General features: G+C 36.1%; 2 protein-coding genes across 5 annotated transcripts in view; one reads left to right on the plus strand and one right to left on the minus strand.

The window, feature by feature from the left end:
* Positions 1 to 14,983, plus strand: part of LOC128231876 (tetratricopeptide repeat protein 37-like) — a 54,729-nt gene extending 39,746 nt beyond the window's left edge. For all 4 annotated transcript variants that reach the window (XM_052945126.1, XM_052945127.1, XM_052945128.1 and 1 more), the window contains exons 25-36: positions 1,071 to 1,214; positions 1,866 to 2,007; positions 2,687 to 2,780; positions 3,299 to 3,379; positions 3,968 to 4,095; positions 4,858 to 4,981; positions 5,828 to 6,002; positions 7,456 to 7,632; positions 9,277 to 9,388; positions 10,096 to 10,224; positions 11,062 to 11,159; positions 14,737 to 14,983. In XM_052945126.1, the coding sequence (XP_052801086.1) occupies positions 1,071 to 1,214; positions 1,866 to 2,007; positions 2,687 to 2,780; positions 3,299 to 3,379; positions 3,968 to 4,095; positions 4,858 to 4,981; positions 5,828 to 6,002; positions 7,456 to 7,632; positions 9,277 to 9,388; positions 10,096 to 10,224; positions 11,062 to 11,159; positions 14,737 to 14,817 (1,485 nt within the window). In that variant the 3' untranslated portion in view covers positions 14,818 to 14,983. The remainder of the gene's footprint in view (positions 1 to 1,070; positions 1,215 to 1,865; positions 2,008 to 2,686; positions 2,781 to 3,298; positions 3,380 to 3,967; positions 4,096 to 4,857; positions 4,982 to 5,827; positions 6,003 to 7,455; positions 7,633 to 9,276; positions 9,389 to 10,095; positions 10,225 to 11,061; positions 11,160 to 14,736) is intronic.
* LOC128231877 (malate dehydrogenase, mitochondrial-like) lies at positions 14,976 to 25,011 on the minus strand. The gene is made up of 8 exons (XM_052945129.1): positions 24,854 to 25,011; positions 23,582 to 23,834; positions 23,058 to 23,167; positions 22,525 to 22,650; positions 21,474 to 21,578; positions 20,543 to 20,614; positions 19,512 to 19,664; positions 14,976 to 15,697 (listed from the first exon to the last, which is right to left on the minus strand). Exons 1-8 carry the CDS (start codon positions 24,917 to 24,919, stop codon positions 15,572 to 15,574), a joined length of 1,011 nt encoding a protein of 336 aa, XP_052801089.1. The 5' UTR covers positions 24,920 to 25,011; the 3' UTR covers positions 14,976 to 15,571.
* Positions 25,012 to 25,093: the final 82 nt, after the last annotated feature.

Raw genomic sequence — 25,093 nt, forward strand, 5'->3', positions numbered from 1 at the left:
ACCCTGTGTATCGGTGCTTTACACCGGGCACGTAAAAGAACCAAGGGGTCTCTTCGAAAAAGTGCTAGGGTATCGCACCCGGACTTCCTTGTATCCCACCACTGTCTCTTCAGCGTGCTGTCCCTTCAGCAAAAACAAAGGACCCCGTTGGAAATAAGTGCTTGCACTTTCACGGGTTATCCTTGACCGCAAGGTCTAAAGAAATACACATACACATACACATGTAAAATGCCATTTTCCAATGATGTTTTTTTAGCCCTTTAACTCTTATTTGCCCTTTCATTCAGCTATTGGTCACACTTTTTCATGAAAATAACATTTATTGGGAACCATATATAATTATGTGGTGAGTTACTGTGTGCTGAAATAAAACATTTGTTTATTTTAATAATTGATTTAATATAAGCACCAAATGGGCTCTCAAGTTTGTTACACATTGCAAGAGAATTACACAAGATATTGGATAAAATTATAATAATTGACAAATCAAGTACTGTTTATAAATTTATTAAAGCTGCTCTCTCACAGATTGACATTTTTGTAAAATTTCTCAGAATAACTCACAAAAAGTGTTCCAATAAAACAACTTATGTAGCTGTTTCTCGGAGGTCATTTTTGGTCTCAATTTTAAAAATCAAATGGCGTGTGAGCGTTCTTGCACACTATCAGGAACTTTCACTTCTGTAATGGCGGACGGTCACGTGATAACAAAATGGTGGCGGTCTAATTTAAGACATAAGAATCGTCTATTGAACAGCTCAAGTTGATTCAACAAGAGGGTCTTCAACGTGACCCACAGCCATGATCCATTGTCACCCACAGCCATGATCCATTGTCACCCACAGCCTGGAGCTTTCATATGGTTTATCTCAGGTTTTTGATCAACTACCTGGTATTGTCATTATGGAGTTTTTTGCTCTGCTATTTCAGCTTGCGCATCAAGCTTTTAGAGTTGCTCGCAGCTCGGAACCATTGTTTGTTGCCAGCTTGGTGGGGCAGATCATTATAGCCGAGTATGTTAGTTAGTTGTTAAAACAATTGTACCTTAAATGTAAATATTCTCATTTCAGCTAGCCCATGAGGCTTTTAAAGTGGCCCAGAGCCTGGAACCATCGTATGTTGCCTGCTGGGTGGGGCAGGCTATTATAGCAGAGGTTGTTGGACACGAGGATGCTATGGATCTCTTTAGACACACCACAGAACTATCCCACCATGTGAGTAATACTGGATAGATTTGTGCTTGAAGGTAGTTGATGTGATTTTAGCGGTCATAATTAAATAGTGACTAACTGGTTTTCACACCTCATCAAATTTCTTTCAACTATCATTGCAATTTTTACAACTTGCGAAAATTTTTAACACCTAGCAATTATTTGTTTATTTTGGAACATGCGTACGGGCAAATGTGTGAAACCTCGAGGGAGTCATAAGGTTTTGTGCATGATTTGTGTATTTGGGACCAGCTATGGTGCCTGTTCGAATGACCACAGTTTTACTGTACATGTTTACAAAGACATGGTCAATATTTACTTGTGTAGCAAGTCCAATTGATTTTGCTGTAATACACTTTCAGTTGAAAAGCATAAGAGCGTTAGCATCCGTGGTTTGGTTGAAGTTATATAAACCAAGAATATTTCCCATTGAAGTGCTATGGTTGTTAAACAGATTTGTACATTTGTGATTTTTATGATACATGATGCATGTTGAAGGTTGAGTGAGCAATATACTATGACCACTAGGTTTGTTCCATGCTGCTCCAGTGAGATAAGAAGTGGAACATGCACTTTTAAACTATAAACGATATAGGGTTTTTTCTCTCAAAAAGTACTATATTCTTGTCCAAAATTTTTATACAAACCTTATAGGTTGAGGGAGCTATAGGCTATGGCCAGTGGGTGTGTTCTGTTCTGCTACAGTCGGATAAAAAGGGGACTAGTATGTACATGTATGCCATTGAAGAAATGGGAGCTGTACCTTCGGCTTCCGATGCTCTGGCTAGATACACTGGTAGGCATAGGGATTGTTTTCCTTTTTAGTTTGAATATTATATATTATACGATTGTGAAGAAAGTTATGATATCTCATACTAAGTCACTCTCGTTGGCACGATGTTGCGTGAGAGTGTGGTCTTGTGTTGTTGGGGAAAACGGAGTACCCGAGGAAAACCACTTGTCTGGCTTGTTGACCACTTACCAAACTCACATGCGGCCAGGCCGGGAATCGAACCCAGGTCACCATGGTGAGAAGCAAGTCTTCTAGCTGTTTACAGTTGAAATCCATTATGTCAAAGTTGTCATGACCATGAGAAATCCTTAAAAATAAGAAATTTCAACATAACTGAAATTGGACTGAATGACATCTCAATATGCCATTAAACTGGCATTTTTGATATTGATCAAAACAAATTTTGTTGTCATGCAATTGCAAAATATAAAAGGAAAATACAAGTATCTTCTCAAATTAAAGATGAATTGATTTTAACATATTGAACATTACAGAAATATTGGCTAAAGATAAAAGTTCTGATATACATGTGCATGTTTAAGTATCAGGGACCTTTTTTATGTCCGTGACAGTATAAATATGTAATTGTTTGCAATTAAGATACTTTAAGTGAAAGAAAAACTGCCATCATTCATCTTACAAGATACTTATGTTGTAGTTCTAACTTTCTTCCACAAATCAGAGTGTAATCAGACAAACCCAGTGGCCTACAACCTTCATGCTCTACTGTTGGAGAGACAGGGCCTGTATAAAACTGCCATCACACAGCTTAATAGGTACTGGTCTTTAGTTGATTGTGAAGTGTGGCGATTCTGTGGTCTAGTAGTAACATACTTGACTGTCAATCCAGGGGTCGCAGGTTTGATTCTCCCCCGCATCACTTAAAAAATACTTATCGTCTTCTGGGAGGGATATTGGGGGGGGGGGGGGGGGGGGGGTCCCATGTGCCAGTGCTATACACTGGTGCACATAAAAGAACCAGGGCTCTAACCAGAGTTACATTCTGTCTGTGCACTATGCTATAAAAACCTAAAATGTCTACCAATCTTGCCGAATGGGCTTACCTACAACCTTGATTTTGAAACGTAAATAAAGAAATCTGCTGAACATTAAATGCAAAATAATGAACATATTTGTTACTGGAAGAAAGTTGATAGCATATGTCATCATATATTGCTGTTTAAAAGTTACCAAAATGAGGACTCTTTTGCTACTGTTTTTATAAAAGTATTTGTTTGTTGTTTTTGGTCGGATTCAATGTTGCAAAGAATCTCTAAGAAAATATCAATTTAAGAGCGCTGTTGCTGTGCAAGTCCGGCCAGGAGAATGCTGAGATACTAAGGGACGTGCTTGCCAACTGTGCTCGCTGTTATAGGTAAGATGATCCTTCAAACTGAATGAAGTTTAGTTAAAATTTAATAGTAATCAACAAACTAATCACATAAATACATTATATACTTATAAGAATTCCAGGTTCATTTTTAGTGCTAAAAAAAGTTTCTGCTTAAAGACTGCAACAGTATGAAACTCCTTTGATTAAGGAAGTGACATGAATGTTACATAAGAATTTTATGTTATTTAAGTAATGGTAAGATGACCTGAATTAGAATCTTAATAAATAAGAATGGGCGGAGTGAGCTTAGCAAACGAGCCCTTCTTAATCATTAAGATTTGAATTCAGGTCATCTTACTGTCTAAGAATACAACCTTATTGGCTGACACATTGTCAATGCAAATCTGACTGGGATTGTGTATCATATGAGTGGCAGTGGGTGGACCTTTTAAACAGCCACAAAGTTAAAATTCTTTATGATTATGCCTAGTACTTAATTATTGCTTTTCTGCAATCTCATTGGCTGAAAATGTAGGTTGTATTCTAATTAACGATGTACTGAACAATATTGATAGAACATTAAAATCTGATTAAACAATTATGTTATTAAGTGATCATATTGACTTGCAGGAAGAATGGTGACTATCCTATGGCCTGTCAGCTATACAAAAAGCTAGGAGAACAGTCAAGGGTAGAGGACCTGTACCAGTTTGGCCTAGCCCTGTACCAGGGTGGGGACTGCAAAGGAGCCATTCAGGGTGGGTGGATAGGGGTTGGGGGCTGCTAGGTTTGCAAGAGGGGCATGAAGCTAGATCAGTCGAGGGGAGAGGACCTGTACAAGTTTGGCCTAGCCCTGTAGCAGGGTGGGGACTGCAAAGGAGCCATTCAGAGTGGGTAAAGAGGGAGTAGGGGTGGATGGGGGCTGCTAGGATTGTGACAGCGGGATGAAGTTAGGAAAGTAGTCAAGGGTAGAGGACCTGTACCAAGTTGGGGACTGCAAAGGAACCATTCAGAGTGGGTTTTGAGGAGAGGGGAGGGTGAGGACCAGCATTGTGACAGTAGCCTGTCAACTGCATGAGAATCTAGGAGACCAGTCGAGGGAAGTGGGCTTGTACCAATTTAGTCTAGCCCTTTGCCAGGGTTGGGACTGCAAAGGAGCCATTCAATCAACTGTGTGAGAAGCTAGTACAATTAAGGAAGGGCATTCACCGGTTAAGTCTAGTTCTTTATCAGAATGAGAATTGTGGCCATTCTTGGGAAGAAATGTTTTTTGTCTGCTTAAAAACTGATTGCTTGTGTACTGTCAGGAACATGTCTTTCAAAACTTAAATACTGGTTCTAGGCTTTGGAAAGCAAATTTGATTTGTGAGATCTTATTATATTTCTAAGTTTTCAATCTTACCAACAAGATCCTATTATTAATATTGAGGGAAATAAAAGTCAATTGAAAGTTGTTGATTACATACATGTAAAAGTCCAATTTTCCAGTAATAAAAAATAAAAATCTGTTCAACTTTCAGTGTACAGCCAGGCAGCTGAGCTAGAAACAACTGACAAAGAGAAGTCACATATTCTGGTAACCATGGCAATGGTGTACTACAAGATGAATGACCTTAATCAGACTAAAACAATACTTTTTCAAAGGTAGCATTACTAAGTATTCCAATCTGCTTGAATGATGTTCACCTTAAAAAATTGATATGGTGAATTCAATAAATTTTGCTGTTGGTATTTTCTGCTTCAACTTCTTGTGCAAGTTCAAATTATCAGGAGTATTGCTCAATGCCTAAGGCTTTGCCATATTTCTGGCGACCATTGATTCCAGGGCATTATGTTTAGAATTCCATGGGATTGTGACATTAATTCAGGAGATTTCTAAAACAAATGAATCAATATCTCATACATGGCATATTTCTGGAAGGAGTCCGAGTGGATTTTGCTCAGAAAAGCACTTTATTATGTTAACAAGTTGTAAAAAAAGGCATTACCCGGTACCCAAAGTGTTTAATTTTTATTTTATTATTGTGGGGAATATTTATCCTCCATCTGAGATGGTTTCCTATTTCAAGGCATTTTTTTCCTGCCAGAAGATATGGCATGTATGTGAAAAATGTGCGGTACAAAGACCATATAAAAGAAACATTTGTTATCATTCAACCAAAGTGGCAAACTGTCACAAGTTACTCCTGTCAAAATTATTAGTAAGTGTTCAAGAACTATGGCCGAAATATTCTGCCCATACACATATCATCCAAGTCTGGTTAAAATCAGATAAAAGCTTTTTGAGTATGAGTTTTGGCAACTTAGTGTACACCGCCAAACTGTTCGCCCCCGCCCTCCACAGGGGAATCAATGTTAATAATAATGGGCATATCAAAAATTAAAATGTTCCTCCATACACGTTTTGGTTTGCTGCAGTTGTACTGAACTAGAATAACATTTTGAAACTGAATTGCACAAATGGTAACTAAAATTTGTCTCTTATTCCAGTTCTCAGAGTTCTGAAGCATCTCCTGCTGGTCTGAAGGCCCTCTGTGCCCTTGGTCTGCTCCAGTCCGACATCACCTTGGCAACTGCTGCTGTACAGGAGCTCTCCAAACTGGGAGGGGAGAATAGTCACCTGTATGACTTCACTCTGCTGCAATGCATCTTGAATCTTGCTCAGGTATGTATTTGGTTCTACTTATATGAAATAAGTTGGTGGTGTTGAGGTCTTGTAAGCAATGACTTAAATATAAATTCTAGCACACCGGATAGGCATTTCCGGTGAATTCAGCCGTGCTGGAAAACTCCATCTGGCACCCCACCCCATGCCAGATGAGTCACGCGCTGTGACGTAATACTGTTCATTTCCTTTATTTTACACTCTACATGTATGTAACCATTATTGTGAGATTTCAATAGATGAGTTCTTTACAAAAATATACCTTCAATACAAAACAAAATAACCCTTAAAAGACGTGATACTGAAGGAACTTCTTGACGTATGCAGTGAATAAAAATTACTGCACGTCATGAAGTCAGTAAACATCATCACACACGCTTTTTGGTGAAAATACAAAAATGCACTTTTCTATGTATTTTTTCACAAAAAAGTAATTTAAGATGTGCTAGGAAAAATATCAATCATGTGTTTTGGTTCCGGATAGAAAAATCCGACCCTCCGGTACGCTGTGTGGCCGGTAACTCGGCACGCCTCGTTACCTGGCAACACAGGTGCCATCGGGGTCAGATTTTTCTATCTGAAACAGAAACACATGACAGATATTATTAAAGAAACTTCATATGGAATATAAAGACATATTTTTGCACATTATATGTAGGTTACTCATCACATATATATTTTAATACATGTTTGTTTTTTTCAATTAGCAAGCTTTAATATTTGTGACAGTTTAAATAAAATTTAAAAGTTATTTTGTGAAAACATTTTTAGGTTGCATCCTGTAGGGTGAGAGTGGTCTACTGGTATAGGTGTTGGCCTCTCACCCAAGAGGACATGGGTTCGATCCCACCAGCAGTACTTTCTCATGGCCTTTCGAAAATAACACAGTACTGGTTACTGTTCAGGAAACAGCATCGGAAGTGATCTTATAAGATATTCGCTTTCGTCACAATCAAGTTAAAATAAATAAGTATAAACCAAGGCTGCATTACATGCTATAACAAGAGAGTCTTAACAACCTCTTCTATCTAGGGAGTGCTCACTTTACTTTAGAGCAGACTAGTTGGCAAGACTACTTCCTATATTTGAAATTACCCCAGGACAATGGTTGCAACCTGAGCAAACGGAAATGTTGAATGTTGTTCCTCAAGCTGCACTGAAATTGTATGACCTTTCTGCTTCTTTTAGGATAAGGTGGACTCAGATCTATCTCTTGTTCAAGCTAGTCATCTAGAAACCCTCCACACACAAGTTGTTTTAATTTTCTCTCAAACCACAATTACACTGTATGACTTGACTGCTTCTTGTAGGAAGTGATTGACACAGCTCTAGCTCTGGTCAATGCCAGTTTAATAACAAGATCCCACTCCAACCCACATACATAAGTGGTCATACTTCAGGTTGTTGAAAATGACTCACTATCCACAATGATGTATGTTCCATCTTTTTCTAGGACGAGACAGACACAGCATTGGCTCTGGTCCAAGCTAGCCTGGAAGACAGCACCACACAAGGTGACTGCTGGTATCTTCTGACACTTCTACTGCTCATGTTTTACCCCAGTAAATCAGGCATTGCAACCCAGGCTGCTAGAAACGTTCTACTTCATGGACACACGGTGCATAATAAGGTAAGGGCATTATTATGCCACTAATTTCAGTAAAACTGTGGTTGTTCGAACAGGCCGTCGTTCGAGAACTGGCAGTCCCTCGAGGTTGGAGCTTGGTCCTGAACATTTTTCCCTTATATTTTCATATAAAATATACTGACGCATTAAAACCGAAATAAGTCGAGCACAATAGCCGTTCCCAAATACACAAATCATGCACAAAACCTTATGGCTCCCTCGAGGTCTAATTTCACACTTTTTCTCTAACATGTGTTCCAAAATAAATAAACAATCTCTAGGTGTTAAAATGTTCGCAAGTTGTAAAAATTGCAATGACAGTTGAAAGGAAATTTCATAAATTGTGAAAAACCTTTTATCACTGTTTACGCATGACCACTATGAGTTGATAAGGGCATTTGAGAAGATAATTATGAGTCTGAAAAGTATCACGAGACAGACAATCCCTGATTTTGCAAAACTTAAATCTGGCGCATGCCATAATATGTACTGTCATATTTAAATGTTGCTTGTTTAGAAAATGCGCTTTTTGAGCAATTTGAAATACACTGAAAGATATAACATAACAGACTTGAAAATTGAAACTCGGGTCGTTCTTATTATGGTTCCCTCGAGGTTATAGCTCGGACACCGGTGTCCTCGAGCGATCGCAGTTTTACTGTAAATTGCTTATTGATGGAAAGCATATCTTGCTTTGTACTTTTTCTTAATCTACTGCGATCTTGTTTAGTGGCACATCTCAAAAGCCAATTATCTAGTGTGATATTTTATAGTGACACAGCGCTACGACAGTAGCTCAGTAGCCACATATGTTCTGATCTTGTTTAGTGGCACAGTCAAGTAGACAATGATCTATTCTGATCTTGTTTAGTTGAACAGCCCCGTAGCCAATCATCTTTTGTGATCTTGTTTAGTGGCACAGCCCAGTAGACAATCATCTTTTGTGATCTTGTTTAGTGGCACAGCCCAGTAGCCAATCATCTTTTGTGATCTTGTTTAGTGGCACAGCCCAGTAGCCAATCATCTTTTGTGATCATGTTTAGTGGCACAGCCAAGTAGCCAATGATCTATTGTGATCTTGTTTAGTGGCACAGCCAAGTAGCCAATCATCTTTTATGATCTTGTTTTGTGGCACAGCCAACTAGCCAATCATCTTTTATTATCTTGTTTAGTGGCACAGCCAAGCAGCCAATGATATATTGTGATTTGTTTAGTGGCACAGCCAAGTAGCCACCAAGTAGCCAATGCTCTATTATGATCTTGTTTTGTGGCACAGCCAAGTAGCCAATTATCTACTTTGATCTTGTTTAGTGGCACAGCCAAGTAGCCAATCATCTTTTGTGATCTTGTTTAGTGGCACAACCCAGAAGTTAGTCTAGTGGCACAGTCCAATACTCCATTATCTACTATGATCTTGTTCAGTAGGAATTAGATCAAAATAATAAACCTAGTCCAGTAAACCTTAAATTAACATGGAACATTAATGAGGGATGTTGAGGAAGAGAACATTTTGCTAATTTTTTTTACTATTGATTTTAAGTATAAATGTTTTAAATATAGGTCTTTGTAATATATATATGATAAAATCTGTGAATGTAAGATAATAAAATTAATTCAAAAAAAGTTAACAACTACCATTCTTTGTAGAAAGAGCAGTTGCTAGTGCCAGTTGCTGACATCAAACATGGTTACCATGGCAATAAGACCAGCTGTAGAAACGCCTTCCTCAGTGCACAGAGGGCTGTACATCTTTACCCTGGTAGGAGCTTACATGTTTGCTTCATATGAATGATGATAAATACAGGACCATATCACATGTGGGTTAATGTCATTAAAGGGGCTAGACCACAGATGATACAATTGCAAGAGAAAATTGTCAAAAACTTACATAACATTGATACTGTTGTGTACAATACACTGATGTATCACATCCCTTGCGACACTTGCATCTTTTGCAGTTTTTGCGCATTCACCCAATTCAAAATTTACTGCAGTTGTCTACCATGTAAATCGCAGTAAGTTTTAAAAAAGCGTCAGTTTATTTATCCGTACACATAAACAGATATGATTTAAACGGGCAAAATGTTATGCGCTGTTTTAAACGGGGAAACACAGATAAGACAGCAACATGATTGAGGTGTTTATTATTGTAACCTTGTAAAGTGATGTATCATCGGCCTCCTACTGCATTGACAATTCTAGGCTTCTTTTGAGGAATTACTGTATTTGCCAATGTTTTGGACCATCTGGTGTCTGGATACAATTCATACTAAAAAATTGGGAATCATTTGTAGCATTTAGCCCCTGTTAGAGTTTTAGAGTTTATGTGGCTTCTCACTATTTAGATTGTTTGTGGATTGTTTCACAATACTAATTCAACCAGTATACTTAATGTACTATTTACTTTGTACCTGCAAGTTTTTATTTCTAAAGCAATATTTTAAACCAGTTTTCCTCTACTTGTAGACAAGAAGGAAGGCTGGTTGACTCTTACCTCGGCCGTCGGTGTTGAAGCGGCCAGTGCAATGGATGATGAGAGGCGAAGATCCCTGATGACATTCCGGTACAACATGCTGGTCAACGTGGTTCAACTAGGTATGTGCCTGTATTTTTGGTGGTACATTTGAAGGTTTTAAAAAAGATAAATATTTCCGAATAATCATGCCTCTGTATATATATGTCTTTAATCATCGCTATTAAATGTAATTTCTGATAAACATGATGTGAGTTTAATACTTCTTAATCTATGGTTCAAATTGACTTGCGTCCAATTTCTTCTTAAGCTTTTGTACAACTGCAGACCTTGATTTTGTGAAACACTGCTGGCGTCTACACAGAGGGAACATGTGCTGCCTTGGCAGGTCTTCATATTTATAGATAATGTTTCTTCATATTTACAGATAATGTACCACTTTGCTGTATTGTATACTTTCAGACCTAGATCCTATGTTATGACACTGGCATCTACACAGAGGGGAACATGTAATACCTTGGCTGGGCTTCATATTTATAGATAAAGTGTCTTCATATTTATAGATAATGTTACCATTGTGCTGTATTGTATACTTTCAGACCTAGATCGGATGTTTTGTTAATGGTGTATACATGAGAAGGTGACTTACATGTGCTGCCTTGGCAGGACTTCATATTTATAGATAATGTATCAACTGTGCTGTATTGTACACTTTCAGACCTAGATCCTATGTTGTCAATTGTGTCTACAACAGAGGGTGGCGTGTGCTACCTTGGCGGGTCTTCATATTTATAGATGATGTAACCATTGTACTGTATTGTATACTTTCAGACCTAGATTTTGTGTATTGTCAATGGTGCAATGTATACACCATTGCATACAACAAAGGTCGACGTCTGCTATCTTGGCTGGACTTAATATTTATAATGTAACCATTGTGCTGTATTGTATACTTTCAGACCTAGATCCTGTGTTTAGTCTCTGGTGTTTACAACAGAGGGTGGCATGTGCTGCCTTGGCGGGTCTACACAAGGAAGTCATGGACGACCTGGATAAGGTAAACCACTTAGGAAATCTAATCATTCATCACTGTTTAAATTTTAAGGTATGGTCACTCAAAAAGGTATGGTCACTCAAAAAGGTATGGTCACTCAAAATTAAATCTTCTTTTAGTTTCAGGTTATAATTTTAAAACTTAGGGAAAAAATCATGATAAAAAGCATAGGATCATTAGTTTAGTTTCTTTTGGGTTATATACAGCAGGTGCTCCGAAAATCTATTCTGCAATGTAAAACTTGAAAACAAATTACTGTTTTGGTGGGTAACCACAGTGTCAGTACCAACAACATGACCTGGCCCAAGTTTCTCGAAACTTCTTAAGTCCCTTATTACAGGATTGACCTAAGCTCGCTTTGTGTTTTCAATAATTTGCGTAACATTAAGAGTTCTAATACTTTTGATAGGAATTATCTTTATAATAATCACAATAAACCATTTTTCATTCATCCAAATTCGATTTAAGTACGTATTTCCACTAATTGAAATAAGTCACTTAAAGACCTAGATCGGTTGTCCTGGAGAACTGGTCTGTGATTGACAGGAGGAATTAACACAAGCTGGGTAATGGGTCATTGAAAAGCAGTTTGCTGGTCATAATCATTATTAGCAGCACGGGTCAGTCTGGAATTTTTGTGCTTGGGTAAAGAGAAGAAATATATGAACCCAAATAGTTTAGAGTATGTTTATAGCTTTTTATATTATAATGCAAGGCTATGTAGATTAAATCAAATAAAAACCAATTCAATACATTATTACCATCAATAGTGAGTATATGTAATAGGACAATGACGTAAAACATAATAAAAAAAACCCCATATATATATATATGAAGAAGTTTTGTACAAATAATTGTTACATGATTAATGTGAAAGGATGCATACCAATAATACCAATAATACAAATTAAATTTGATACAGTTATACAATGTTTAAAAATCTAGTTAATATCTTCTCAGAATGAAAAGGAATGTATTTTAATTCTACACATTGTATTTAAACATTGTACAGGGTATAATACATACAGCTGTAAGGTACAGCTACGTATATCACTGGTTGAAGTATAACCGAGGTTATTGAGACTGTAATAATTATGCACATACATTTGGCTGTTCATTATACATATGTTCGAGAACAATAGTAGAAATATTATACTTATAAATATTAATCATTGCGATAACGTTGTTATCATAAGTAGGTACAAACTATTTTATATTTCCTCATCATAATGACATTTTGGTCATTTGCTCCTTGTATGATCTTTCCGTCTTCTTTCACACTTACAAGGAGAGACCAGATGTCATTTACACATTTGTACGTTTTTTTTCTTAAATGTTTCCCAAGGTTTCTACGATTATGCTGAACATTTTGTCAATTGGACCGGGGCGTGTATGGTCCATCAATATGCTCGTTCAAGCTAAACGTTGCTAGATCAATCCTGGTTTTGTAGCTTGAAATGTTATAGTGTATTCGTTTGTCCAAGTAAATTAGAACACTGTTGTTGAAACTTTTAACATGTTTCTTTAGATTATAAGTGCATAGTCTGCAGCAGTGAGACTATGGAGGAAATTCTGCAAAAGTCTTACAGCCACTGGATCTCGTTACAAAATATAGTCCGGAACAAAGTTCGGTGTTTTACATTGTGACTCTGCAGGACCACTTTCATGAATATTTTGAAAATGAGGTATACAGTTGTCTATTATAGCACGTAATTCGTCAGGGTTGTTTCTGCAATTGTCTATGGCAAAGTACAAGTGGTTATATGTACTTTGGCTGCTTTGTCAGACAATTGTGGGTGCCATGTTATTGCAATATTTTTTGAGCTCCAGATGAAATTTGTTTCATCTTCTTAGATACCGTCTTTTCGTTAAAGTTTTTTACATTTTCTTTGGTTCATATGGTTTAAAAAAAATATTTACTGAAAGATTGCGGTCATGAGCACGCATAAGATTGCTTATACAGGTTTACCTTAATATAAATATAACAATGTTCTTTCTTTGTAAAGTCGTTATTACATGATTACCTCAATATTATTAAATGAAAGTGTTGACTTCACTTGAATAAGGTGACCCAGACATAGGAATATTATAAAATAAAATAAATAAAAAGCATATTCACATGTGTTTTGTTGTGGTTACTAAATTAATATGATAATAACAAAATTATGATAGTATCACATTGTGAAATAGAGATAATAGCTGTGGGGTAATTACATTCATCATGTGAAATGTTAAATGTATGTTGGTATAAAAAGCCTGGAAGTTATGATCAAGTGTAGTTGATAGCTAGCTCAGCTGTATAAATCTGAGTAAAATCTGGAATTTTCACTTTTGCTAGAAATCTGTGGAAAACTTCATGAAAACAGCCTGACCATACTGATGTTATAAATTGCCCTCAGTTGCCCTGGTCAGCGTAATGTAATAGCTTTAGACTCCCGCTATCCTAATGTCCTATCAATCAGACCAGTAGTCTAGGGCTACCGATCTAGGCCTTTAAGCCTATTAACCTTAAGAAGTTCCAAGAAATTCGACCCCGTTCAATAATACAATTTCATGTTTTATAGTGCTTCATCTTAAGTCACAAGTGCTCTTAAAGGGGCTGTACTCCGTATGATAAAATAGCGATAAAAAAAAAAAATGGTCAAAAACTGACAAACTTGGTATCGATGGGTACAATGAATTGGAACTTACTTACTGAAGTACCAGAAAGTTTACAATTAATTTATTTATCGCAGCTTTTTCGTATTTTTCCAATTAAAAAGATTACTAGGTATGTCTAGCTAGGGGAATTCATTCCTTATGCGTGATTGGCTAGTCGATGTTATCACGTGATATTACCAAGTTAGGTATAAAGCTTATGTATTCCAACCGTTTCGGGTTAGCCTCCATAGCACAGTGGATACAACACTGGACTGCAATTTTGGCGAGACCGGTCTCCAACTCGATTTTTTTTTTTACATTTTGGTATTTTTTTTACAATGATGATATCAAAGAGTAAAACATTTTATCAATTATTGTCCTGAGCTTCGTTACGGAAAAAAACTTTTTTTGGTGCCAATCTTGTGTACAGTCCCTTTAAGTGTTAAATGAATGTACAGGTAACAGCAGGTAATGTATGAAAGGGGTACCTTGGTCTGAAATGTATGCCACACCATGCTATTAAGTGTAATAAATCTTGGTTCATAAATCAAAAGCTCTCAACATATTTATGGTTCATAGTGAACTTAAGCTTCCAAACCATTTTCTTATTACATAACGGTAGCTTTATAAATGCAATAAGCTTGCTCTAGTTGGATTCTTGGAAACATATGGGGGTTTTTCAGATTTGTCTATAGATGGCTCGGGAAACAAAGAATCTATTTGGCATGGATTTTTCCATCAACGAGTGATTCACTTCGCATGATAATTTCTCCTTCCCAAGCTAATCAACATTTTCCAATGCCTATTGAAAATGTCAATTCAGTGCAAAACGCAAACAAAAATATATTTGTCCCATTTTCAAACCCAAATTCTATAATGGTTATCTTGTACAACAAACCAACCTTATGTAACTTTACAGAGGTATGTGATGGTTTTTCAGTTGATGACCGACTATGGAGAGGAAAAGGAAGCGACAGACTTCTTCAACCTTATGAGGAAATATCTAGCAGAAAACCCATGATGGATGTTACGATATTAACTGTCTGTTCTGACAAAACAAAACATTCATAATTTCTAAGAATACTGATTCGGAAGTCATCATTCGTCAGAAAATACTAGAGTTCTTAAGATGAACTTTGTGATGCAATATGTAAAATGGAGTAACAAATAAAGAGAATCAACAGTTACTGAGTTTTATTTTCCATAAAAATACATTAACAATAAATTTTGTGTTACAAGTTTGACCACAGAAGGGAGATCTATATACATGCAGCATAGCAGTTCCAACTTTTTCATAACACTATTAGTGGTCTAGTATTTGAAGTGGTGAAAATACAAGCATACATGTACACCCAATACATTAGCACATCAACTGATATAGAGCACTTAGACACCATACTACACATAATTGTGAAAGGAACTGTTGAACTAGTTCCATCTGAAAATGTAAACAACCTTACCAAGATCAAAAGTTAATAACAAGAACTGCATGTACATGGTGCTGGTTGTTAAATATATACATTTATTTACTAGAGGGGTACTTATTAATCAGTGGTTAAAATTCGTAAAAGCTGTGCAAAGTACCGGACAGTCTTGATAAATTTGAATTTAAACTCTCTTTTTAAGATCAATTTCGGAATCTTCACAAAACCAAAAAAACCAACGCTAACAAACACAAGAATGATAAATCAGCTAGTTCAAGATAAATTTTTCCCACTATATCACAAACACAAACTAATTGCAACATTGTTTCTCCAGTGAACTGAATGTCTATTCTACTTGTTCACAAAGTCTTCGCCTTTCTTGATGTTGGCGAGAAGTTCTGGCATTGCAGCGTCCAACAGTTTCTTCTCGTAATCAAGCAATTTTCCAATGCCCAGGTTGCTCTCTACCCCGTTTTTCTGGAAAAAAGATGTTACAACAACAGTTATAAATTGACTATGAATTGGCTTAAAGCTGTACTCTCAGAGATTGACTGTTTTGACAACTTTTCTTCTCTTTTTTTTTGCCTAAGAATGAGCCAGTTTGTGCGTAAATGTCTGACACCAGTGATATAAAACTGCTGACAATGGATCAGATGGCAGTTTTTCATATTTATGTGCCAAAATTGATGTTTTAAGCCTAAAATATCATTTATCTTGAAGTGTTAATGCTTTTAGCCACAAAACTTTGATTTTTGAACGTAAATATTAACAACAAACGCCGCAACAAGGTTTTCAATGATTGACAGAAAAACTTCAGCCTGTGTCTGTTTTTTTATTTTTAGTAACAGTGACCTTGACCCTAGGGACCCCAAACGCAATCCCATGAAAGGTATCCATAAACTCTTCCTTTATACCAAGTTGGGTCAAGATATGTCAACCCTAACTAAAGTTATTCAGTTTCAACCGTTTTTTTTTTATATTTAGTAACATAGACCTTGACCTTAACTCTAGGGACCCAAAACGCAACCCCATGAAAGGAATCCATAAACTCTTCCTTTATACCCAGTTTAGTCAAGATATGTGAACCCTGACTAAAGTTATTCAGTTTCAATCATTTTTCTATTTTTAGTAACAGTGACTTTGACCCTAGGGACCACAAACGCAATCCCATGAAAGGTCTCCATAAACTCTTTTCCTATATACCAAGTTTGGTCAAGATATGTGAACCCTGACTTAAGTTATTCAGTTTCAATCTTTTTTCTATTTTTAGTAACAGTGACATTGACCTTAACCCTAGAGACCCTAAACGCAATCCCATGAAAGGTATTCATAAACTCTTCCTTTATACCAAGTATGGTTAAGATATGTCAACCCTAACTAAAGGTTTTCAGTTTCAACCGTTTTCTATTTTTAGTAACAGTGACCTTAACCTTGACTCTAGGGACCCCAAGAGCGATCCAATGAAAGGTATCCATAAACTCTTCCTTTATACCAAGTTGGGTCAAGATATGTCAACCCTAACTAAAGTTATTCAGTTTCAACCGTTCTTCTATTTTTAGTATCAGTGACCTTGACCCTAAGGTTCCGAAAAGCAATCCCATAAAAGGTATCCATGAACTCTTCCTTTAAACCATGTTGAGTCAAGATATGTCAACTCTAAGTTATTCAGTTTTAACCCTTTTTCTATTTTTAGTATCAGACTCAGTGACCTTGACCATAGGGACCCGAAACCCAATCCCATGAAAGGTTTCCATAAACTCTTCCCATAGACCAAGTTAAGATATGTCAACTCTTACTGAAATTATTCAGTTTCATAGGTGAGTTTGACACCGCTCGCCCGAACAATAACGTTTGTCATTTTAATAACTAATTTCACAGGCCGTCCGCCAGAACGACGACGATCGGCCTTCTAATAACTATGTGAAAACCTGGTTCAAAAACTGCAATCTGATATTTTGTCACCAGTCTTACTCACTGGTTTCTAGATATTTACCCAAAGATTTATTCATTCCAAGACAACAATTAAACAATAGATGTTTGGGGAACATAATGCCCCCCTGAGCGCCATGTTGTCAGGTATATTTGGACAATTGAATGAAATAAGCATGGACCGAAATGACAGCTGATTTGTCATTGACATTGGATGCCTGGATGCCTTTGAGGGGCCTTTGAGGCAGTTTTAAGATTATGACCATTCAAAGTGAGGATAGAAGATACAGGTTTTCATGTTCAGATGATGACTGATATTTGCAGATAAACATATATCCTCTTAGCAGCAGGGAATAATAAATATGACGTAAATTTTAATTACCAACATGAGTTGTGACCTTGGCCTTTGATTATGACCTCAAAATCTATAGGGGTCATCTACTGGTCACACCCCAACCTAATCGTCAAGTTTGAGGGCAATGGGTGTAGGCATTGTCGAGTTATCACAAAAAATTTTCACACGACAAAGTTTTTTGCGCTCAAGGTTACTGTGACCTTGACCTTTGATACGAAGACCCCTAAAATCAATAGGGGTCATCTACTCGTCAGGCCCAGCCTCCACTTCAAGTTTGATAACCAAAGGCCCAGGCATTGTTTAGTTATCACTCAGACAAGCTTTGACAACCTTTTTGCGTTGAAGGTCACTGTGACCTGATGACCCCTATAATCAATATGGGACATCTACAGGTCAGGCCTAACCTTCATGTCAAGCTTGATGAACATAGGTCCAGAAATTGCTGAATTATCACTCGGACAAGCTTTGATCTACCGACGGACTGACAGACATGTGCAAAGCAATATACCCCCTCTTCCTATATAACCCCTCTTTTTTGAAGGTTGGCATAAAAAAGATAGTCGATCTGTGAGAGTGCTGCTTTAAGTCAGTGAATGATTTACAAAACTATGAGCAGTCAATTGAAGGTCCATATAAAACCTTAATATTTAACAAGGTGGTACAGTTCTTCGCAGGGCTCGTGCTTAATACGACAAGTAATAAATGTCTTACATCAGGTTGTAAACAACTGGCTTAGTCAGTTACAAAAATAGATATCTTGATAATAATTCTTGCAGAATGCATCAAGGACATGAATTGAATGTAGCAAATGATGAATGTGAATTAACAATAAAGTTATTGAATCATTTATACAGGTATAGCAACTGAACTTTGATCAGGCCCAAAGCAGGTTTGGGAAAGCTGCCCATTTTGGGAAAAAGACCCTAGACATTTTGGGAAATTTTGCTTTGCAAAATAGGGAAATTTTACAGTTAAAAGAACGAGCTTTCAAATCTCCTGCGAATGAGGAAATTATTAAATATTAGTTTCTTTTCCCTTTCAAATGACCTGTCAATGGGTTAAAGAAATATCAATTGCAATAAATCGTAACAGATAATATTTTATACTGATCTCTGAATGTGATGTAAATCAACAATTTCTGAATTCAATTACTCCAAAAACTTTACATCACACAATTCATCATGATGTTGAATGAACCAGTACAGGTAACAAGAGCTGTCGTTAGACAGCTCACTCGACTATGCCCCTTTGACTTAGTAGTGAATACAATAACGATGTAATGTTACCAAGTTTGGTCTCTTTATGTCAAACCTAACTAAAATTATTCAATATATAAGGTGACTTTGATGCTGCCCTTCCACCAGCCCACCTGAACAATGACGCAAGTCATTCAAATAACTTGTTTTCCCTTTATGAAAATGTGGTTAAGAATATAAAAATGTACCTTTCAAAAGAAATTTAAATAAAAAAATTCAAGGGCCATAATTTGTATTTAGGGTTAACATGGAGTTATGTTTCTTGTTGTAAGATGGTCGTAAATAATTTTGAATTTTATTAAGTGCATGGAATGAAAGGTATAGAAGTTTTTTTTATTAAAATTCCAACTAGCCCTTAACTTTTACTTGCCTAAAACTTTAACCTAAGTCAATCAGGGGCCATAACTTGTATTAAGGATAATATGGAGTTATGTAGCCTCATTGGATGATGGTCCTGAACAATTATGTGAAGTATTAAGTCAATTGAATGAAGGGTATATAAGTTATTAATAAATATCCCAACCTGCCCTAAAACTTTAATCTAAGTTCCATAGTCAATCAGGGGCCATAATTTGTATAAAAGATAATACAGAGTTTATCTAACCTCATTATGTGATGGCTCTGAACAACTGTGTGAAGTATTAAGTGAATTGAATGAACCCGTGGGAACTGTAGAAAAAGCCCTGTTTATCATTCCTGTATCTATTCAAACAAAATCAGATCAATCTGCAGTCATTAAGATCATACTTACCCCAAGCATGACAGGAGTGGCAAAGTACTTGGCCTCGGTCTCAGTGGACTCAACGTATGCACACTCCACTTTCCCAACAGCTCCGCTCATCGCCTCAATCAGACTCTCAGCAAACTGAGCAGCTGCGTATGCCATCGAAAGGGTGGCTGATCCCTGGCATACAGGAGAACAGGAATGTAAACAGGTGTGTGCTGGGTAAAATTTTAAGATTGGTCAAAATAGCCGCAAGTCTCTCCAAATCTTACTTTTTAATTCTATAGGATTAGTTAATAACTAACCATTCAATTATACATTCATATATATATATATTTACACCTCAACTTCCATTCCTTAAATGAACTGCCTTTCGGCAATTGCGTTCATAAATCGATGAACGCAACATCTTCGGATATGTTCGGATCGTAATTCATTGCATAACAATATACATGAAAGCTATTGATCTTGTTATTGGTTGTATTGTGTCTGCAGGTCCCGTAAAATTTAGATCAACATTTTTTAAAAGTGTTAGTTTATTATATTTTAAATATAATAGTACCAGAAGTGTTTCAATTTTACGTTTTAAAGTGATTTCAAGTGGTTGATCTTTTCCCGCGTTATTGTGACGTCATTTGAAAAAAATGTTTCCGGTTATAGTCGGATCGTTCTATTTACAGAATGGGTAAGAACGGATTACTTAAAGGTTTTCTTAAATTAAATGAAGATTTTTTTTAACAATTCTTGAATAAAATAATGAACTATTGGTGTAAATATAAGGAATGAATTGCAGGGTTGATGTCATTATCGGGGATATGAACGCAATTGGGATGGTCAAAGTACGCGTTGAGTCCTTCGGACTCCACACACACTGACCAACCCAATTGCATTCATGCCCCGATAATGACATCAGCCCCGCAATTCATTCCTTAAATATACTCTTCGTACATGTTTATGATGTATGTTTCTTTTTATATTTTCCATCATTTATCTCCATAATAAAGACGCATAGTTTCATAATTTTTTATTTACATCCCTTAAGAAAAATGATAACTTACAGCACCAGCCTTGGCCTCTACAACTTCCGTGCCAGCATTCTGAATTCTCACGGTCAATTTGTCTCGTACATCCTAAAAAAAGATGTTTAATGGATGATCATTAGATTTGTAAAAGCACTAAAATCCCACAACAACCAAATGGTAACATGTGAGGTCGTTTCATATGCCGCTTACAGAAATTCTATTTTTTTGAAGTCAATGCAATTAATTGAGATATATACATTGTTGTAATAGTGACTAGTATGCACAACTTGAAAACAGTATTTAATGATAATGTTGAGAGAATGCTATAAACTAGCGCAGTCTTAAAATGATTATTAGTTAAGAATATATATATATTGATATTCCAATTACTGTAGCCTGGAGGAGTCCATTTTATTAATAGTACATGTAATTAGTAAATTTGATTCATATAACTAGTTCCTTATAACAAGAATATGATTGCATTAATGAAAGGGCTCTGTTTTCGGCAGTATACACATCAAATACTTTTGTTTGCAGTCATTAACTTTTGAACAACTTGGTAAAGAGTCTTCAGACTTGGTATGCACATTGTTCATGGTCAGAAGACAATTTCTAATGATTATGGGGTCAAAAGGTCAATGTGACTCAATATAAAAATTATGGGCAATTTCAGTTCCAATCCATACCCTTTGAACAACTTGATATAGTCTTCAAAATTGGTATGAACACTGGTCATAGTAAAACAATGCCCCTTCTGATTATTCGGCCAAAGGTCAAGGTTTTTTATACACTCGCAACTGGCTACAATACACATCTAATTTGAGGAATTCTAGTTCCAAGCTTTTTTACACCAGTGAGGTACACTGAAAGATTAAATGGACATTCCAAAAAAGATGACTCCAACATGGCCACTGCTAACTGCAGGTGCACTGACTTTAATCTGACGGCCTAACACCTTGTATATTACCTGTGGGAAGGAGACCTGTGGTGTACACTGGGAGATGAGAGGAACAATCGTGACTCCACTGTGGCCACCGATAACTGGCAGATTCACTGACTTTACACTCAGGCCCTGGTGATGAAATATGTTTTAGCATTTTAACAAAGTTCAACATGCCTTGAAGTGAATAAATGTTAAAAAAAATAAAAGTAAAAGCCACATCCTCGAGCCTAAATAATGTCATGAAACTATGTGATGTGCTTTACATTAAAAGTGGTTTTAACAGAATGCCAATTCAAAATAATTATTACCGGTATCGATAATGAAGACAGTAAAAAAATTGGAATTATTTTTACCGCCTGTGCCTTGCAAATTGGGAAAAATATGTCGCCTTTGGGAAAAATACAAAATCAGGCCAAAATAGTTGCAAATATACATGTTTTAACGTTTTTATGCATACATTATGATGTGAAAGAGTAAGAATTGTCAAGATTTGTTTATATTTCCAAGAAATTCATTAATGTAATGGAGTAAATGGACATTATCAAATTGGGAAAAAATTATAAAATTTTGGGAAAAATGGACAGTTTTTCGCAAGGGGAAACAGCCTTTTAGAAGGCAGTAAATTGCACCAAAAAAATCACTGGAAGTATTTGCCTTTATGCAGAATACTTAAGCACAGGGCTTCCGTTAAAGGAATTTTGGAAGTATATTACTCCCTAGAAATGGGTTAAAACTTCCAAACTTAATTCCTTGGAAGTACAAAAACTTTCATAATTTTGAAGAAAACTTCCAAAGTCAAAAGCTTGGAAGTTCAAAATATCAAAACCTGGTGTCAATATTACTTTTATGGTCACAATTTTAATCAGTTTTGAAGTAACATGAATTATTGTAAAATAAATCTGTGAATTTGGAAAGACATAGTTTCAAAGTATCTGGTTTTGAACATACTATTTAAAAAATACTGGGAAAAAAAAATTGTATTCAGGGAAACATAAACTTCCAAATTTCAGTGAAAAACTTCCAATATAGGAAGTTCATACTTCCAGTTTCAAATTCTTAATACAAAGCAGCTGACCTTAGCTTCTGCAATGAAAGTGCTCGATCGGACCGTATCCAATGTTGTCACACCAAACAAACGTTTAGGGTCGTAGACTCCCTTCTTTTTTAAGACCTCAGCCGCAATTGGTACTGTTGAGTTCACCTGAATAACAAAGAGTGTTTTCTCAGATTCACACAGCTATGATGGTATTGCACTCAATAACACACACACACACACACACACACACACACACACACACACTTTAAAAACATTCAAGGGCTGACCTTCAGTAAATATATCTACATCATTTAAGCTAGCTACATATACACTTCTCTGATTTCTTTGTTCTGTTTCAATCAAAATGTCTTGAACGTTTGATGTTTCAAATAAAAGATCACTACTAGTGATAAAAAAGTTCAAACAACAAGGTCATGCAATGACATAAAAATAAATTTATTATGTAGATTAATGTTTCATTTGTGGATATGTTTTTTAAAAATTTCAGGAGACTTTTAGAGCCATACAATTGCTAATTATAGATTCTTACAATATTTAATCTAGTTTCTTACTGGATTGGTGATAATAGCAATCATGGCTTTTGGGCAGACATCGGCAATAGCATTCACAATATCCCGCACAATGGATGCATTTGTGTTGAACAAGTCATCCCTTGTCATGCCTGCAATGTTATGTGAAATAAGAATGAGAAGCAAACATGAATTCCATTTTTTAAGATTATAAAGCACTTATAACATTTACTTCAGTTATCATTTAGGACATTAACAGTTCAAGCTAAAGCATTAGGAAGCTGCTGTTCTCATAAATAAATATTAATTAGTCATCAAAATTAGACTTTTGGATGAACAAGCCCGAATTCTTACACTAATATTAGGACATCAAATTTTTTAACAAGCCCTGCTATATAAAATTAAGAAATTGAGCAAGCCTGGAACACATTTTACCAGTGCAGGGCTTGCAGGCTTCTTCTAATTTCGACCACTGTCATAAAAAAATATGCATGCATCTGCTCAAATACTACTAAATTCTACTTAAAAATGAATCTATATGCAAAGGCAGAGAAAAATGATTTTACCAGGTTTTCTTGGCACTCCTGCAGGAATAAGAACAACCTCTGCGCCTTTTAGACAATCATGCAGCTCATCGGGTCCCAGGTATCCCTTCACTGATGCTTTTGTTGATATGTGACTTAAATCTGCTGCCACACCGGGCGTGTGTGCAATATCGTATAGTGACAAGCGTGTTACAAATGGGGACAATTTAAGCAGCAAAGACAGAGGCTGGCCTATACCACCACTCGCACCACAAACGGCCACATTTGCGTTGTTCTGAAATGATAATGAATAAATGGTTTTAAAATTAACCATTTGTAACCACCAGATGCACTTAACAATTTATGCATAACACTAAACATACAACAGAACAACAAAACTCACAAACTTCAAACACATAAGTGAATCATAAATCAAAAATGTAGAGTTTGGTTAAGATTTGATAAAGTTATGGTCTCTTAAACAGCGTCATGTCGGCAAATAAATGGAAATTCAGGGTCAAGTCGTCACCCTTTACAAAGATAATAGAATAAAAATTAAAATATTTTTTTTTGCCAGTTATCACAAGTTAGTTACCACATCATATTCTTACTAAAAAATAAAAAAAAAACGGGCCGGGGCGTGGTGTGTCAAAACAATGCAACCTGCCCCTGTGGTTGAGTGTACTATACTTATGCCATTTTGTAATGTACTTGATCTACAGAAGCCAGTCTTTCAATGCCAGTTTTTACCCTAAATGTTAACAATACTTTTAGTAAAATGAAAATCTCAATTAATCCTTTAAGTAAATTGAACCCCCTTTAAACAACTGTGCTCACTTCAAGTTTGTGTAGATGACTAGAATGCATTGCAGAATGACCTTCAATAATTTGAGTTCATTTGGAATTTAAAACCACTGTATAATACAATAAAACAGATGGGTGCTATTTATCCAAAACAGACACATTGCAGATAATTATAAAAATGTACAAGGTCAAAAAATCTGTGATTTTCATCAGTTCCAGTTACTGGGAGTTACTCCCCTTGTTTGCGTCCTTCACGAAAATCAGGTTTCAAAGGCAATCTGACATTGTTGAAATATCTGAGGTTCTCATTTAGATATAACTTGATCTGTGTACAAACAAATAAAGTCAATAATTAAAATAAAACTGTCCAGGTTATTTTACATAATTTCAATGTCATGGTCAATTCGACATGATTTTCCCACACTGTCAGTGTCACGGCACACGCTGCAAAATGTCATTGACAGTCCGTTTTCAATAAATGAAAGCAAATGCAGAGGTGTGTATACTTACTGAGAGAGTGGTTGAAAATGCTCGTGATAGCAAACTACCAGTCGGCTTTGCAAATCTTGAAAACATTGTGATTTTACACACAATTTTGAAGCTTGTAGACTCCGCTATATGAAATTGACCGGAAGTGAAACTTGTTCACATGCGCAGATGTATTTATATATTCATTCGCACATAACAACATAAACTATTTTTAAAGTATATTTTTTAAATCTAAAACAACAACAAAACCCATTTTTAATA

This window comes from Mya arenaria, chromosome 4, assembly GCF_026914265.1.
Source record: "Mya arenaria isolate MELC-2E11 chromosome 4, ASM2691426v1".
Taxonomy (NCBI): Eukaryota; Metazoa; Mollusca; class Bivalvia; order Myida; family Myidae; genus Mya; species Mya arenaria.

Bases quoted from the DNA above. Each gene is read 5' to 3' on its own strand.
- LOC128231877 (XM_052945129.1), bottom strand. From the start codon at position 24,919: ATGTTTTCAAGATTTGCAAAGCCGACTGGTAGTTTGCTATCACGAGCA. The intron at 23,168-23,581 runs GTAAAATCATTT...ATAACATTGCAG, and splicing joins AGGAGTGCCAAGAAAACCTG to GCATGACAAGGGATGACTTG. The intron at 19,665-20,542 runs GTAAGTTATCAT...CCTGTATGCCAG, and splicing joins TAGAGGCCAAGGCTGGTGCT to GGATCAGCCACCCTTTCGAT.